Source organism: Spermophilus citellus (genome assembly GCF_964194105.1).
Source record: "Spermophilus citellus genome assembly, chromosome: 5".
NCBI classification, from domain to species: Eukaryota; Metazoa; Chordata; class Mammalia; order Rodentia; family Sciuridae; genus Spermophilus; species Spermophilus citellus.
The window spans coordinates 137,247,143-137,260,231 of NC_138186.1; the positions used below are offsets into that span (position 1 = coordinate 137,247,143).

Sequence of the window (13,089 nt, forward strand, 5' to 3'; positions counted from 1 at the left end):
GGTGTATTCTCAAATTTGGAATGCATGAATAATGAAAACCAACCGTATATCATTTTTTCTTTCCCAGCACTAATCACTAGACTGGGTATAGTGGGTATAGCTAGGGAGTACGTACACCCTTAGGATATTGAAGTTTAGCCAGATGAAGTTTCAGGAATGATATCAGGACCAGAGTTTTGAAAAATTGGTGAGAAAATATTTTAAGTGATTGCTACGGAAGCAAGACTTGGTGAGGGGCTGCTAGGAAGAAGATAGAAGGATCAACGCGAGGTTCTTGTTTGCTGAGATAGAAGCAGAAGTGTATTGAGAGTAGCTGGGTGAGCAAACTGGAAGAACAGAAGGTGTCTTCCCAGGGTTGGACTTTTTAGTATAGGTGTTGAGAGGCAGAGCAGTTCCTCATGGCAGGCAGATCAGATCACAGGAGTGAGTCTCCCAAATGGAGAGGAAATGAAAGGCACAAGGAAACCAGGGTCCTGGATGAGTTTCCCTGTGGATGGCCAAGTACTCAAGAGTCTGTGCTGGAGAGTTGGAAGAAATGAGCAGCCTTGAGGAAAAGCTTTAGAGGGATGACTGGGTGAATCTCTGGGCAGGGAGGCTGAGGATATCTGAGATTGTTCCCAAAGCATAGCATTCCAGAGACCAAGAGGTATATTGACAGACCATGGAGAGAAGTGAAGGGGGCGAGTCAAGGGGTAGAAGCTCAGAGCCGTGCTACTACAAGGGCACAAGAGGCTGTAGGTGACTAAGGGGCTTAGCTCCTTCCCATGGACCACAGAATGCTGCGTGCAAGGCAGGGTAGAGAAGCAGCCCATGAACTCCCTCTTGGCATGGGTGGATGTACAGGTGGGAACAGCCCTGCCCTTTCTGAGAGAGTGTGTTTCCCAGAGTTGCCAATCTCTTCTCAATGCAGAGACTCTGTAGTCTCCAAGGGAAGTCAGATTAGTTGTAAATCTTATGTATCAATACATTCTAATTGAAAAAATACTAATGTATAAAATTTTAAAAAGGGCATTATTTGTTTTGCCTCTTTCTTCTCACTGCACTTCCAGAAAAATCATTGTTATTGTTAATGTTTTGGCAAATTTTCATCAAGCTTTTTTTTTTAGTATGAATTTACATAGTAAACTTATATTTGTAAGTGTATACATAAATGCGTATGTATAAATGCGTATTTTAGGGCTGGAGTTGTGGCTCTGTGGCAGAGTGTCTGCCTCACACATGTGAGGCACTGGGTTTGATACTCAGCACCACATAAAAATAAATAAATAAAATAAGGGTATTATGTCCACCTGCAATGAAAAGTATTTTAAAAAATAAATGTGTACTTTATACATATATATGTATATATATACACACAGCCAAAGATACTTAAGTACACACACAGACTCTCCTACACGTATAATTTTATCAAAAACAGACTCATCCTATATAATTTGTTTGCCAATTAAAGCTTAACAGTGTGTCTTAGAGATCTTTCCATGACAATAATTGTACAACTGCCTCATTCTTTTGGAATTAATTGCTCTGACTGTGTACTCTGGTCTCAGGCTTGTTGGATGGATTTCTGCAGGACACATATGTGCTCCTGGAGTAGTTAGAAGTCTGGCGTGTTTGGGAGTTCCACTTGGAACTCATCTACTGGTGCTTGTGAAAAGAACATTGAGGGGCTGAATCTTATAGGAGCCCAGGATAGACTATTACCCAAGACAGGTCCCATAAATCCAGAATATCCTTCATTGTGGCCGTGTAGGCAGATGTACAGTGAGGGTTACATTGTGAGTTCTTACTAGCATTGCATGGAACCTGTCTAGCCTAAGTATGACCTGGAAGCAGCTTTTCTTTCTTTTAGCCCAGGTGCTGGTAGAGAGGATTCAGGTGACTTCTCTCTGTGTCTCCTCTGTCCTTGCCCTGTAATATGCAGAGTAGGAGCCTCTACCTTGGGTCCTGCTTGAGCTGGGTCCAGTTTGCTGGTCTGGCTTCAGCCCTGCCAGCTCACCATGGTGATTTGTGCTGGTACAGTTCAGGGAATGGAGAGAAGATATTTTGTATTTGTGGAAAATTATTCTTCACCCCATATCTCTGTGCTTCTAATGGTACTAGAAATGTGGCCAGAACATCAGCTCTTTGCAATATTGCCTTTAGATTTTATAATTTGTATAGTTGTTTTTGTTGTTGTTAATGAGGGTGGCTTGATGAACGTAGGCTATTTCGTACCTTGATGTCCTTGTTAATTAGTTTTTGTATGTGTACTTTTTTTCTTTAATTACTCAACCTGAGTTCCTATTTCAGGTTTGTGGATACCGAATAAAGCTTCACTTTGATGGATATTCTGATTGTTATGACTTCTGGGTAAATGCAGATGCTCTGGATATTCATCCAGTTGGGTGGTGTGAGAAAACTGGCCATAAACTTCATCCTCCAAAAGGTATTATCACTTTTTGTTTCATATTTTAAAATCAGTAAGAACCCATTTGTTTAGATGTTATCAGATAAGTAAAATGCTCAATCTCCTCTTCTGAGGCAATGTTAACTTTAATAAAATTATGAAAATTAAGGCAAGGATGGTTTTTCTTTGGTGATTTGCTAATATCCTTACTTCAGAAGCCTTGAATTGTCATTTTTGTGGTGATAAGCTAAAAAGATCCTACCTGCTTTAATAATATTTCTTCAACTTCCTACTTGTGCCTATAGTATTCCCCCAAAATAGAATATTTTGAGGGAAAAAATAAAATCCATTCGAATCATCTCACAAGTCTGTACTGCTGAGGATTCTAACTGAATTCTGACAGAAACAGCCTGATGATCAAAAAAAGATTTGCTTCCTTACAAATTTTCTTTGTAGCCATCTCTATTCATTTAGAATTGAAAAAGATTATTAAAACTTATTGAAAGTAAACATAGCTCATGTCTCAAAATGCAATTATAAATTATGAATTAAATTTTATTTATTGAAAAAAATTGTGCAAATGCTTGAATTTGGCATGTTGAAGTTACAGATAAAAGTCGGACTGGAAAAGTTAAGTGCAAAATGTTTTGATATTTTACTAATCTGTTCATATGTGCTTTTACTGTAGGATACAAAGAGGAAGAATTTAATTGGCAGACCTATCTTAAGACATGTAAAGCCCAAGCTGCTCCTAAGTCATTATTTGAAAATCAGAATATAGTAAGTACATCCAGAATACTTTTTCTTTCAAAGGAAGTGATTTTTGAGAGTCTTATAAGATAAATTACAAGTGATAACAAGGAGCTATCATAAATTTTATTGCCTTGGTAAATAGAGTTCTCTTATCATTACTAAACTTTAAAATTAACTTAAAATCTTCATGAATAAATACTATGTCATAGCCATATTAAGGTTGTCTTATTATTGAGTGATAGTAGGCAACATAGTTCAAATCCAGGTGTAATATTTTAAAGATGCATACAAAGTGGATTACTTTATGGTTGCCATCATTTAATTAGAAGTGGTGTTCAGATGGTATTCATATGGTGAGATGACTATAGCCCTGTTTGGGTTTGCACGCAGGAGGTCACTGGAGTCTATGAAGTACTTCACTGTGGTTTACAGCTTTATTTACAATGTAACAGAAGCAAGGCAGGATATGTGCATTTTTACTACATCTTGACCTATATTCCCACTTCTCATTCCGTTTCTTTTCTGCATCTTTGAGAAGCCTGGAATCTTGAGAGGCTCTTTTCTTTCCCAAGTTCTTCTCTAATCAGAAAGTGCAGAAGGCAAATCAAAATATCATCTTTACAACATACATGACCTATTTCTGCAGACAAATGAACTTCTTGATCCTAGCCCCAGAATTTAAGGGATTTACTGCCCTTTTCTACCTGCTAGGGCCAGGGAACACTGGACCCTCTGGCAGAGCAGAAGCTGTGCACCCTGTAGCCCAGCTTCTCCTCCTTCCCATATGCACCTGCTCAGTAACAGCGAGTTGCAGTATGGAGAGTGGCAGTCATTTTTCATGAACAGAGTTCACTCCAAATGGAAATAAACATTAGGAGCTGGGAAAAACCCTCCATTTGGGAAATGACATTAACCAGTTGGTTTGAAGGCATCAGGCTAATGGATGAAATATTCTCTGATTAAATTGAATATAAGCCAGGTTGAATTAGAGAAATTAAAATATATGAGAGAGTGAATGTGTGGGAATGTGAGTGTGTGTTTAGAGATCTAATAGAGATAATGGGCTAGGTTATTATTTTATAACATTCTAATTGAGAAGATAGCTTAATTGTTGAAATGTAAACACTGCCTTGTCAGTAGGTTTTCAGTTAAGACTTACCCCTGGGAGGAAGGTCAGTTGGGTGGAAACTCGGCAGCCTGCTATCTCTGCTCCGAGTTCCTAATCCCTGTCTGGTTCTCTGATGATTTCAGTCAGGGATTTGATTAACTGTGCTGACCTGTCCTATTACATTCTGTGCATTGCTAGCATACAACTTAATCTCAGGTTGTGAGTTTGATATCCAAGAGGCAACTGATTTTTCTATTTCTAGATTCTCTACCTCAGAATAGTCAAATATTTAAGTTTATAACACTGATAAATAATTGCAGGACTAAAATGGGTATTAAAAATTTCTGTGTACTATTTGTACTTGCTCCTTTAATTCGTATAGAATTTTCTCTAACATTTTTCAGATATGTAACTATCTAGATTTTTATAACAATCCCTGTATAATTATAGTAAGATGAGAAATAATATTTATTTTGCTTAGTTAGAATAATACCTGTATACTTCAATCTGAATAGAAAGGGTTTTTTAGAAGGCTAAAAAAAAAAAAAAATCCAAAACAACCAACAACAACAACAACAAAAAAACCCTTGCAATTGACATAATTGACATCTGAGTACCCTATTCTGCAATTAGGATATTTTTCTCATAAAAGATTATAAGAGATGTTTTCATATTACTGTCCCTCAAGCACTAACTCATATTGAATTTTATTTCAAGTCCAAGATGACTGATAATCTATAGATTTCCTTAAATTACTAGCTATTTTGAATGGCTGTCTGTACATTAACAGTCATTTCATTTGCTGCTGTTGTAGCATTAAATAAAAGTTGTAATAATCTGCAGCCTTTCATATATGAAGATGACCTACTTTCTGTAGAGTACTCTTTTGGGAGCTCTCAAAAGTGGGAGTGAATTTGTACTGACTCATGCACATTTTTAACTTGATTAAGTAAGTGCATATTTTGTGTGAAATAACTTTTGTTGTTAAGTCTGTAATCAAGGAAAAGAAAGCCAAAATGGGAACTATATGATGAATAAAACGTGCTTGCCTAGCATGGTCTTCTAACTAAGGTACCAAAACACATGTTAAAATTAATTATTCTGCTAGGCTGTGGATGTTGTAGTTTTGAGGCTCAGAAAGTTAATTGGGTGTAACCATAGAGGGTATTTTTTTAATTGTCTTTTTGTGGGGGAGGGGAATGATCCTGCTGTGAAACCAGCACATGATTTTAAAATTATGTGAATATAGAAATAGATGCTGGGCCTTTGAGCAGGAGTGCAGAGTGTACAGGTCTTGGCTGTTGTTAAGTGTGTGCTTGTCTATAATTAAATCTGCATGTTTCCATAGACAGTGATCCCATCAGGCTTTCGAGTTGGAATGAAGCTTGAGGCTGTAGACAAAAAGAATCCTGCGTTCATCTGTGTTGCTACGGTAACAGATATGGTGGACAATCGTTTCCTGGTACATTTTGACAACTGGGATGAGAGCTATGACTATTGGTGAGACATTTCCCATTAATGTGTGCTTTTTAAAATGCAGTGTTTATCCACATTAACTAGGTGCACAGTTTGAAAACAGTAACAAGGCAAAGCTTATAACAAAGCCAACAGTGCTCTGCCCCACTCTTTCCTAGTTCAGATTTTTCAGTTTTCACTTGCTCCGTATTGCATGTATTTCTAAATAACATCTTTTAATGCTACTTCATGATTTTATTTTAGTTGACTTCCTGCCATGAAAGTGAAATCCATAACCACCCCCCACATTCCCAGTGTGACGTGTGTGTGCACATACAGACTTACATATTCCCCTTCATCTGAGTGTCTTCTGTCATTTTTTTTAGGAATTTATTTTAATTTTCCATATTTTCATACCTGGTAGCTAATTTCACCATTCATAATAGCTGAATGCAGCTGCATTAATTGATGAACATTGTTTTAATCCTTACCATTTTTAGATATACTGTAAAAGGTAAAGACAACATATTCTAAAATTATGTGATTGGAAAATAGTTGTAGTAAAGCATTCATATTTCATTTATTTATTTATTAATTCATTGATTTATTTATTGATGTACTAGGGATTGAATTCTGGGCCACACACAGACTAAGCAAATACCCTACCACTGAACTGTATTCCCAGCCCCTTTTATTTTGAGTCAATTAGTGGGACTTAATAAGTGGGTCTCACTAAGCTGCTGATGCTGGCCTTGAACTTGCAATTCTTCTGCCTCAGCTTCCCAGGTAGTTGGCATTACAAGTGTGTACCCCCACACCTGACAAGCCATCAAACTGTAATTAAACAGTCAAAGGGTTTTTCTATACCCAACTCATGTTCATTGGTTGCTAGAATTCAGTTTCCTGGTTAAAGCCATTTTTTAAGTCTTCAGTTCTATTTAGAGAACCCTGGAAGTGAGAATATTTTAGAGAAGTGACAAAAGTGTTTATAAAATTTGGCTAATGTTATAGTATCAAGTGAACATTAAGTTATGTCAATATGGCCAAGATTCTGGGAAGCTCATTTCTTGACCTTACTTTTAATGTGCACATATTTAAATATTCAATAGACCCATCAATGAACTTTCATTACTCTTCCTACTGAATTCTTAGATATTTATCTTGAATTGTTTTAAGAAAGAAGAGAGTGAATTTAAATTTATTTGCTATTCAGATTTTTTAAATGCTTTCTTTCTATTATATGTTTACTTTTTACAGAATTTTTGTAAACTCAGGGAGACAAGTCATTCCGTGATTATATGTAAGAGTCAAATCCTTTAGAATATTTTGGTTGTTTTCCCTTATGTTTTTCTTTCAAAAGCATAATTTTGCCTCATGTGATGTTTTATTCAGTTTGTGACAAAAAATTTATTGAAATATATTCATATACAAAATGATTAGCTGGGCATAGTGGCGCACACCTGTAATCCCAGTCGCTCCGGAGGATGATGAGTTCAAAGCCAGCCTCAGCAACGGCTAGATGCTAAGCAACTCAGTGAGACTCTGCTTCTAAGTAAAATACCAAATAGGGCTGGGTATGGGCCTCAGTGGTTGAGTGCCTGGTACCGCCCCACCAAAGTTCCTCCTGAATGTCTTTTACTTAATACCAGCAGTTGCCAACTTATGTCCAGTGTCGTTTCCTCTGTAACCCTGCTGTTAAAAACCCAACTCTAAGATTGTTTTCAAGCCAATTCCAGATAACAAAGGTTTTGATGTGTGAATAATTCAGTTGGTGTTGAAAGATGAATATTTTAAATTTTTTTTATTTAATAGCTTTAATGTCACTAACGTACTCAAATATTTCTCCCAGTTTTGTCTTGGTATCTTATTAGTATTTGGATTTTTTGGTTTTTTTTTTTTAATTTTAGGGTGAAATAAGGCATATTCTTTATAGTTGCTTTGATGTTTTCTTGATCTCTTTTCATTGATAGCTCCCTATTCCTTTATGGTTTTTTTTTTTTTTTTTTTTTTTTTTACTTTTTAATCTTTATTGAATTGTTTTGTTCTGTTGAGTCTCCCACAATATGGGTTTGCTTATTTGTCATACCATGTTTTTCTGTTCTTAATATTTCCTGAAAATTTTTTTTTTTCATTTAAGATTGTTTATATCTATTTTGGGTAAATAAATGAGAAAAGTTTAATTTTAGAAATAGCCTGACCTGCCGTAGGTCAAACATATTTCACTGCTCCTGTTTGGTGGTCTGTGAAGATGGCAGTTCTAGATCCAGTCCTTTTAGTAATAAATGATACTAAATTATTGGAATTTGTTGAAATGGGGAATTTGTTTTCCTTTTTATTTTTTTAAATTTTTATTTTGTAGTGCTGGGGTTCAAACCCTAGGCTTTGTGCATTCTAAGCAAGCACTTGTCCCTGAGCTACATTTCCAGCCCTTGTTTTGTTTTTAGAGTTCTGATTCACTTTGGGAGAATTTTTATTTTCAAGATTTTGTGTGATTTAAACAAAATGGATGAATATTAGTTTATTTTTGTGCTCATAAGTATTGTTGTGTTTTAAAGGTACTATACACATTGCTTATTTGATAGACGATATATTGCCTTTCAAATTGGTCTTGGAAAAAAATAACAAAAAAAATCTAAAAGAATTTGTCACACTCATTTTTCTTAGTGTCAAATGCCTAGGGAACAAACAGAAAGGATCCTGGAATTTTTTTTAGAAAAAGTAAAGAAAAAGACTGTTATAACTCTGATTTTACACTTTTGTAAACATAAACGAATGTAATTATTTTAAGGATGGAATGTTTTTTGGGATTACTTGTACTTTTGACTATTGACATGAAATCATATATTGTTAATTGTCAAAAAAGAATACTGTATGTTCTCTTCCTTAACATTCAGTTAAGGCACACTGAAAATTACTTAAGCACACTGGAATTTCTCCAGTTTTATTAAATATTATGTTCTTTGATCTTTGAATTTTGGAATGGTTTTTATCTGCATAAACTACATTGGTGTGTAATTGAAGTTACAGATTGGCTTGCCTTTCTCAATTCGAAATACTTTTGAAATGAGATTTTCTTCCTCCTTTGATTTGGATAGTAATCTTGTTTCTTTTTGTATTCAAGTGGGAATCAGAAAACATAGATAGTCTATATACATTTGTTTATGTGATATTGCATGTTTGGTTGTAATAAAGTATTTCTTCCTTCAAAGGAGGAACATGATAAAAATGTGTTTTGTCCCAGGGGTAGAATGTTGTTCTTCCGTAAATGACTTAACTATTCTAAGCTTTAGTTTCCCCTAAAGAAAAGAGGGAATTAATATTAATACCTATTTCATCCTGTGTGGTGGGAATTAAAAAAAGTTTTAGGAGCAGAAACAAATTTGCAAAAGGGTGAAGAGATTGTAATAAAGGAAGTCAGAGAAGTTTGGTGCTGAAGTCAGAAAAGGATTATTGCTTAAGGGGACTCTTCCTGCACACAGGGTGTTTTGAGCGTGGTTGTTTGGCAGAGGGAGGTCATGGACCACCATGCAAGGGGCAAGTGGAGGTATCTGAGATTGTGGAGACACCAATAATTTTTGTCTCTCTCAGCCTGGAAGGAAGAAATAAAAGGAAAGTTGGAAATCTGTGTGATGAAATGACATCCTCTTCATCTTTTCCAGATCACTGTGTTAGAGATGTTCACCTTGAAGCAATTAATTAATATTTACAGCAGCTACTGTGGGTAATGGGCTTGGTCAAATTAGGGATGGAAAGGAGAAAGAGGTGACTGAACCTGATGAGTTTTGGGGTTCAGTGGTAAAGCAGAGAGTGAAGGAGGCCCTGAAGAGTTAGCATATGATGAGGAGCCAGGAGAGTCTGGTCCTGGTTAATAAGTCGGCAGAGTCATGCTCTGGGTTTAAGGAGTGGGGGAGGCCAAGTGTCCTGCATTTCTTCAAAGAACCTAAATCATTATTGCTTAAATGAGGATACTTTGATGTTTTCTTTAAGCAATTGTCTTTATATATATATATATATTTTCATCTTTTTAGTTACAGACAGACACAGTATTTTATTTTTATGTGGTGCTGAGGATGGAACCCAGTGTCTTATGCATGGTAGGAAAGCACTCTACCTCTGAGCCACAATCCCAACCCTAAGCAAGTGTCTTAAAATGTTCTTGCTTGACCTATGCCTAGATCTGTTAAGTTCTGAATGTATGCAGTATCTTTGTTTAGCTTTTGGCTGTGGCTAATAAAACCAGGATGTCTGGGTGTGGTGACACATGCCTATAATCTCAGCGACTCAGGAAGCTGAAGTAAGAGGATTGAAAGTTTGAGGCCAGCCTCAGCAACTTAGTGAGGCTCTCAGCTACTTAGCAAGACTTTGTCTTTAAATAAAAATCAAAAAGGACTGGGGAGTAGCTTGCACCCTTAGATTTAATTCCTAGTACCAAAAATGAATGAGTGAAATAAACAAAATAAAAGGAGGATCTCTTTTTTTTTCCAACTCAAGGGCTTGGTGAAGTCACTTAGCTTCTTTACATTTCCATAAATGATCTTCATTTCTGCTCACTTTATCCTTCCACAATAAACATAGATTTTTCATGGATTTTATTCATATAATTATTCGCCCTTTTAATTATCTACTAGTTTAGATCTGATTGACTCTTAACAGTCTTCATTAATAATCTGCCTGTACTTTAATTTTTAAAAAATTCTTTCATGATATACACAAAACCCTAAGATAGAGGGGTACAGAGATCAGTGATGTGCTGAACTTTTCACCACTGGTTGTTCCTTTTTTCTTTTCTTTTTTGGTGACAGTTCTGCCTTTGAACACTAGGTGGGACTAAGAGATGACTTGTTTTGCAGTGGGCTTCACAGCCTCTCACTTTTGAATGAAGTGTTGTTTGCTACTGGGAGCGTTTAAGTAAAATAGGTAAAAGTGGGCCTATTTTTATATTCTCTATTGAGATGGCTTTCTTGTTTTAAAATAACTTTGATCAACATATAGATAGTAAGATCTTGTATAATACTAAGGTAGTACAGGAGTGAGTGGCCATAATAGCTCATGGTATTTTCCTTAATTATTATTTAAAGAGAAAAACCAATAAAATAAAAACAGAGTTATTAATATTTAATGTTCTTTAAAGGAATCTTCCTGAGTCTGGTAGATAATTTTTAAAAAGTACTCTACAGTTGTATTAGAGTGAGAAGGAAAGAATCAGACAGTTGTCATATATTTATTGAATCCATATGTAAATTAGCCTCCTTTTTTAGAGTAAAGGCAATTCGTCATTAGTAATAATCCATAACCAAAGTGAATATTTACAAAAACATTAGGGTAGCTGGAAATAAAGCCCCATAACCCTGTTTATGCAGTTCATAACAATGCAGCTTAAGGAATTCTGCATTGAAATATATTTTATGAAAATGTAAGAAATATAGTGATTACCATATGCATTTGGCATTGACCTAGCAGTATTTGTTTTTCTTGCATATTCCTAAAATAATGATATACACACCTATAATATATAAATAAAAATGGTCATCTGTGGAAGGGGAAGGTATGAGACAATGTAAGAATAAAAGAAGAAAGGAAGAAACATCTAACTGTAAAATTCAAGGTATATTTTACTGAAGTAAGTGCTGGAAAAAAATCAGCATGCTATAGTGGTTATGTCAACTCATCATGTTCTACTGCACAAGGCTGCATCCTCTGGAAGGTTGGTTTGTAGGTGGTGACTATATGCTGACCTCATTTACTCTGAACAAGTCCTTTGTGTTTCAGTACTCATTAGACTTGCTTATTTGCTGGAAACTCTAACCATTGCTGCCCTTCTGGCTTTCTACCTTCTGGTTTCCCATCTCAAGGATGGTGTTGAGACTTCCAGATCACTCAGAATAAATACAGCCTGGAGAATAGAGGAAGACTGGGCTCCTTGGCATCTTTTAGACCAACATTTCCCAAACTGATATTCATAGTTTGCTTAACAAAGCAGGCTTTCATCATTAACTGTCTTTAGGAAATGCTACATTAAACAATTCAAAACTGGTTTCTTTATAGAATAACTTCATAGTCTTTAGTATGCTCATGTGAATGTAAATCTCTGAGAAGTATTATGTTGTGTCACATGGTCAAAAAATTTAAGTATGAAAAAATATGTATTTTAACTTAAGGATACCTATCATCTTTGAGAACACACCTGGGGAACTATCATAACCACTTTTCAAAAACATATTGTGACATTACCTTTAGGTGCCTATGCATTCTGTAGTATTATTGTGTCTATCCCCTTATGAAGATAGCCTTCATTTCCTTATACTGTATTTGCCTGGCAAAATCCCAAACCTAGTAGGATCCAACTTTCTGCCCATTCTATTCCTGTAGGGGAGCAGTTAAATAAACCTGGAGAAAGACACATGGCACACTGACTGGTCGACTTGCTGTTGGTGGCTGCCAACCTCAAGTGAGCTAGGAGTCCTGTCCTATCCTTGTCTATTTTTCCAAACTACTAAATTTCATTCTCCCTTTTCCCTGCTTCGGACTTCTCACATCTTCTTCCTATCCTCCCTCTTTCTTGATACCTTGATTCCTATTTTATTGGGAAGGAAAAAACCAAAAAAGCAGAGGAGACTTCTTCATGGCAGCACCTCTCATTTCCACCCATAGATTGACTGTGGGTGACACGCCTTGCTCTCAGGGACTGGGCTCTCCTCTCAGGGACTGGTTTCCATTTCTTCTCACTGAGTCAGTTCTCTCTTCTTCATCAGTAGATAACCTTCTCTATTGAATTATTTCTACCAGTGCCATATAAGAGAAGGGTTTTTGTTTGTTTTAATACTCATTGTATCCCTAGCATCTAAAACAATGTCCTGTTAAGGAATTTGCTAGGCATGTACTTCTTGCCTAAATCCGGTAATTATTTTTTCATCTCGTTAAGCACATTTTTATTTTCAAGTAGTTTTAAACATAAAAAGGTTTATGAAATAGTATAAAGAATTCCCCAAAATACCTCACCGATCTTCCCCTAAGTTCACAACTCAAACAGTAAAGCAAAACTTCTCTTTTCCTCTTTAGTGATTAATTTCTCAGCTTTCTTTTATGACAGAATCCCTTAAACACATTTTCTTTATGTCCATTTCCATTCTTTTCTTCCATTTTCCCTTAAACCCAGTTTGTTCAGTATTTTGCTATTTTCCATCCCCAATTTCACCAAAACAGCTCTTGTCAAGGATACTAATGACCTTTACATTGAAGACTTCAGTGATCAATTCTTGTTTCTTCTGCTCTTTGGTCTGTCAGCAGCATGTGACCCATTTGATTTCATTCTTCTCTTTTTTTCTCCCCTTACTTACCATCAGTCCTACGTGGACTTTGCCTCCTACTCTGCTTACTCTCTAGATGT

At 36.0% G+C, this 13,089-nt stretch overlaps 1 protein-coding gene across 9 annotated transcripts in view; it reads left to right on the forward strand.

Moving 5' to 3' along the window:
• The window catches only part of L3MBTL3 (L3MBTL histone methyl-lysine binding protein 3), a 109,453-nt gene that overhangs the window by 43,825 nt on the left and 52,539 nt on the right, over positions 1-13,089 (forward strand). For all 9 annotated transcript variants that reach the window (XM_081295823.1, XM_081295829.1, XM_081295830.1 and 6 more), the window contains 3 exons: positions 2,290-2,425; positions 3,075-3,166; positions 5,596-5,747. In XM_081295823.1, coding sequence (XP_081151949.1) covers positions 2,290-2,425; positions 3,075-3,166; positions 5,596-5,747 — 380 coding nt within the window. The remainder of the gene's footprint in view (positions 1-2,289; positions 2,426-3,074; positions 3,167-5,595; positions 5,748-13,089) is intronic.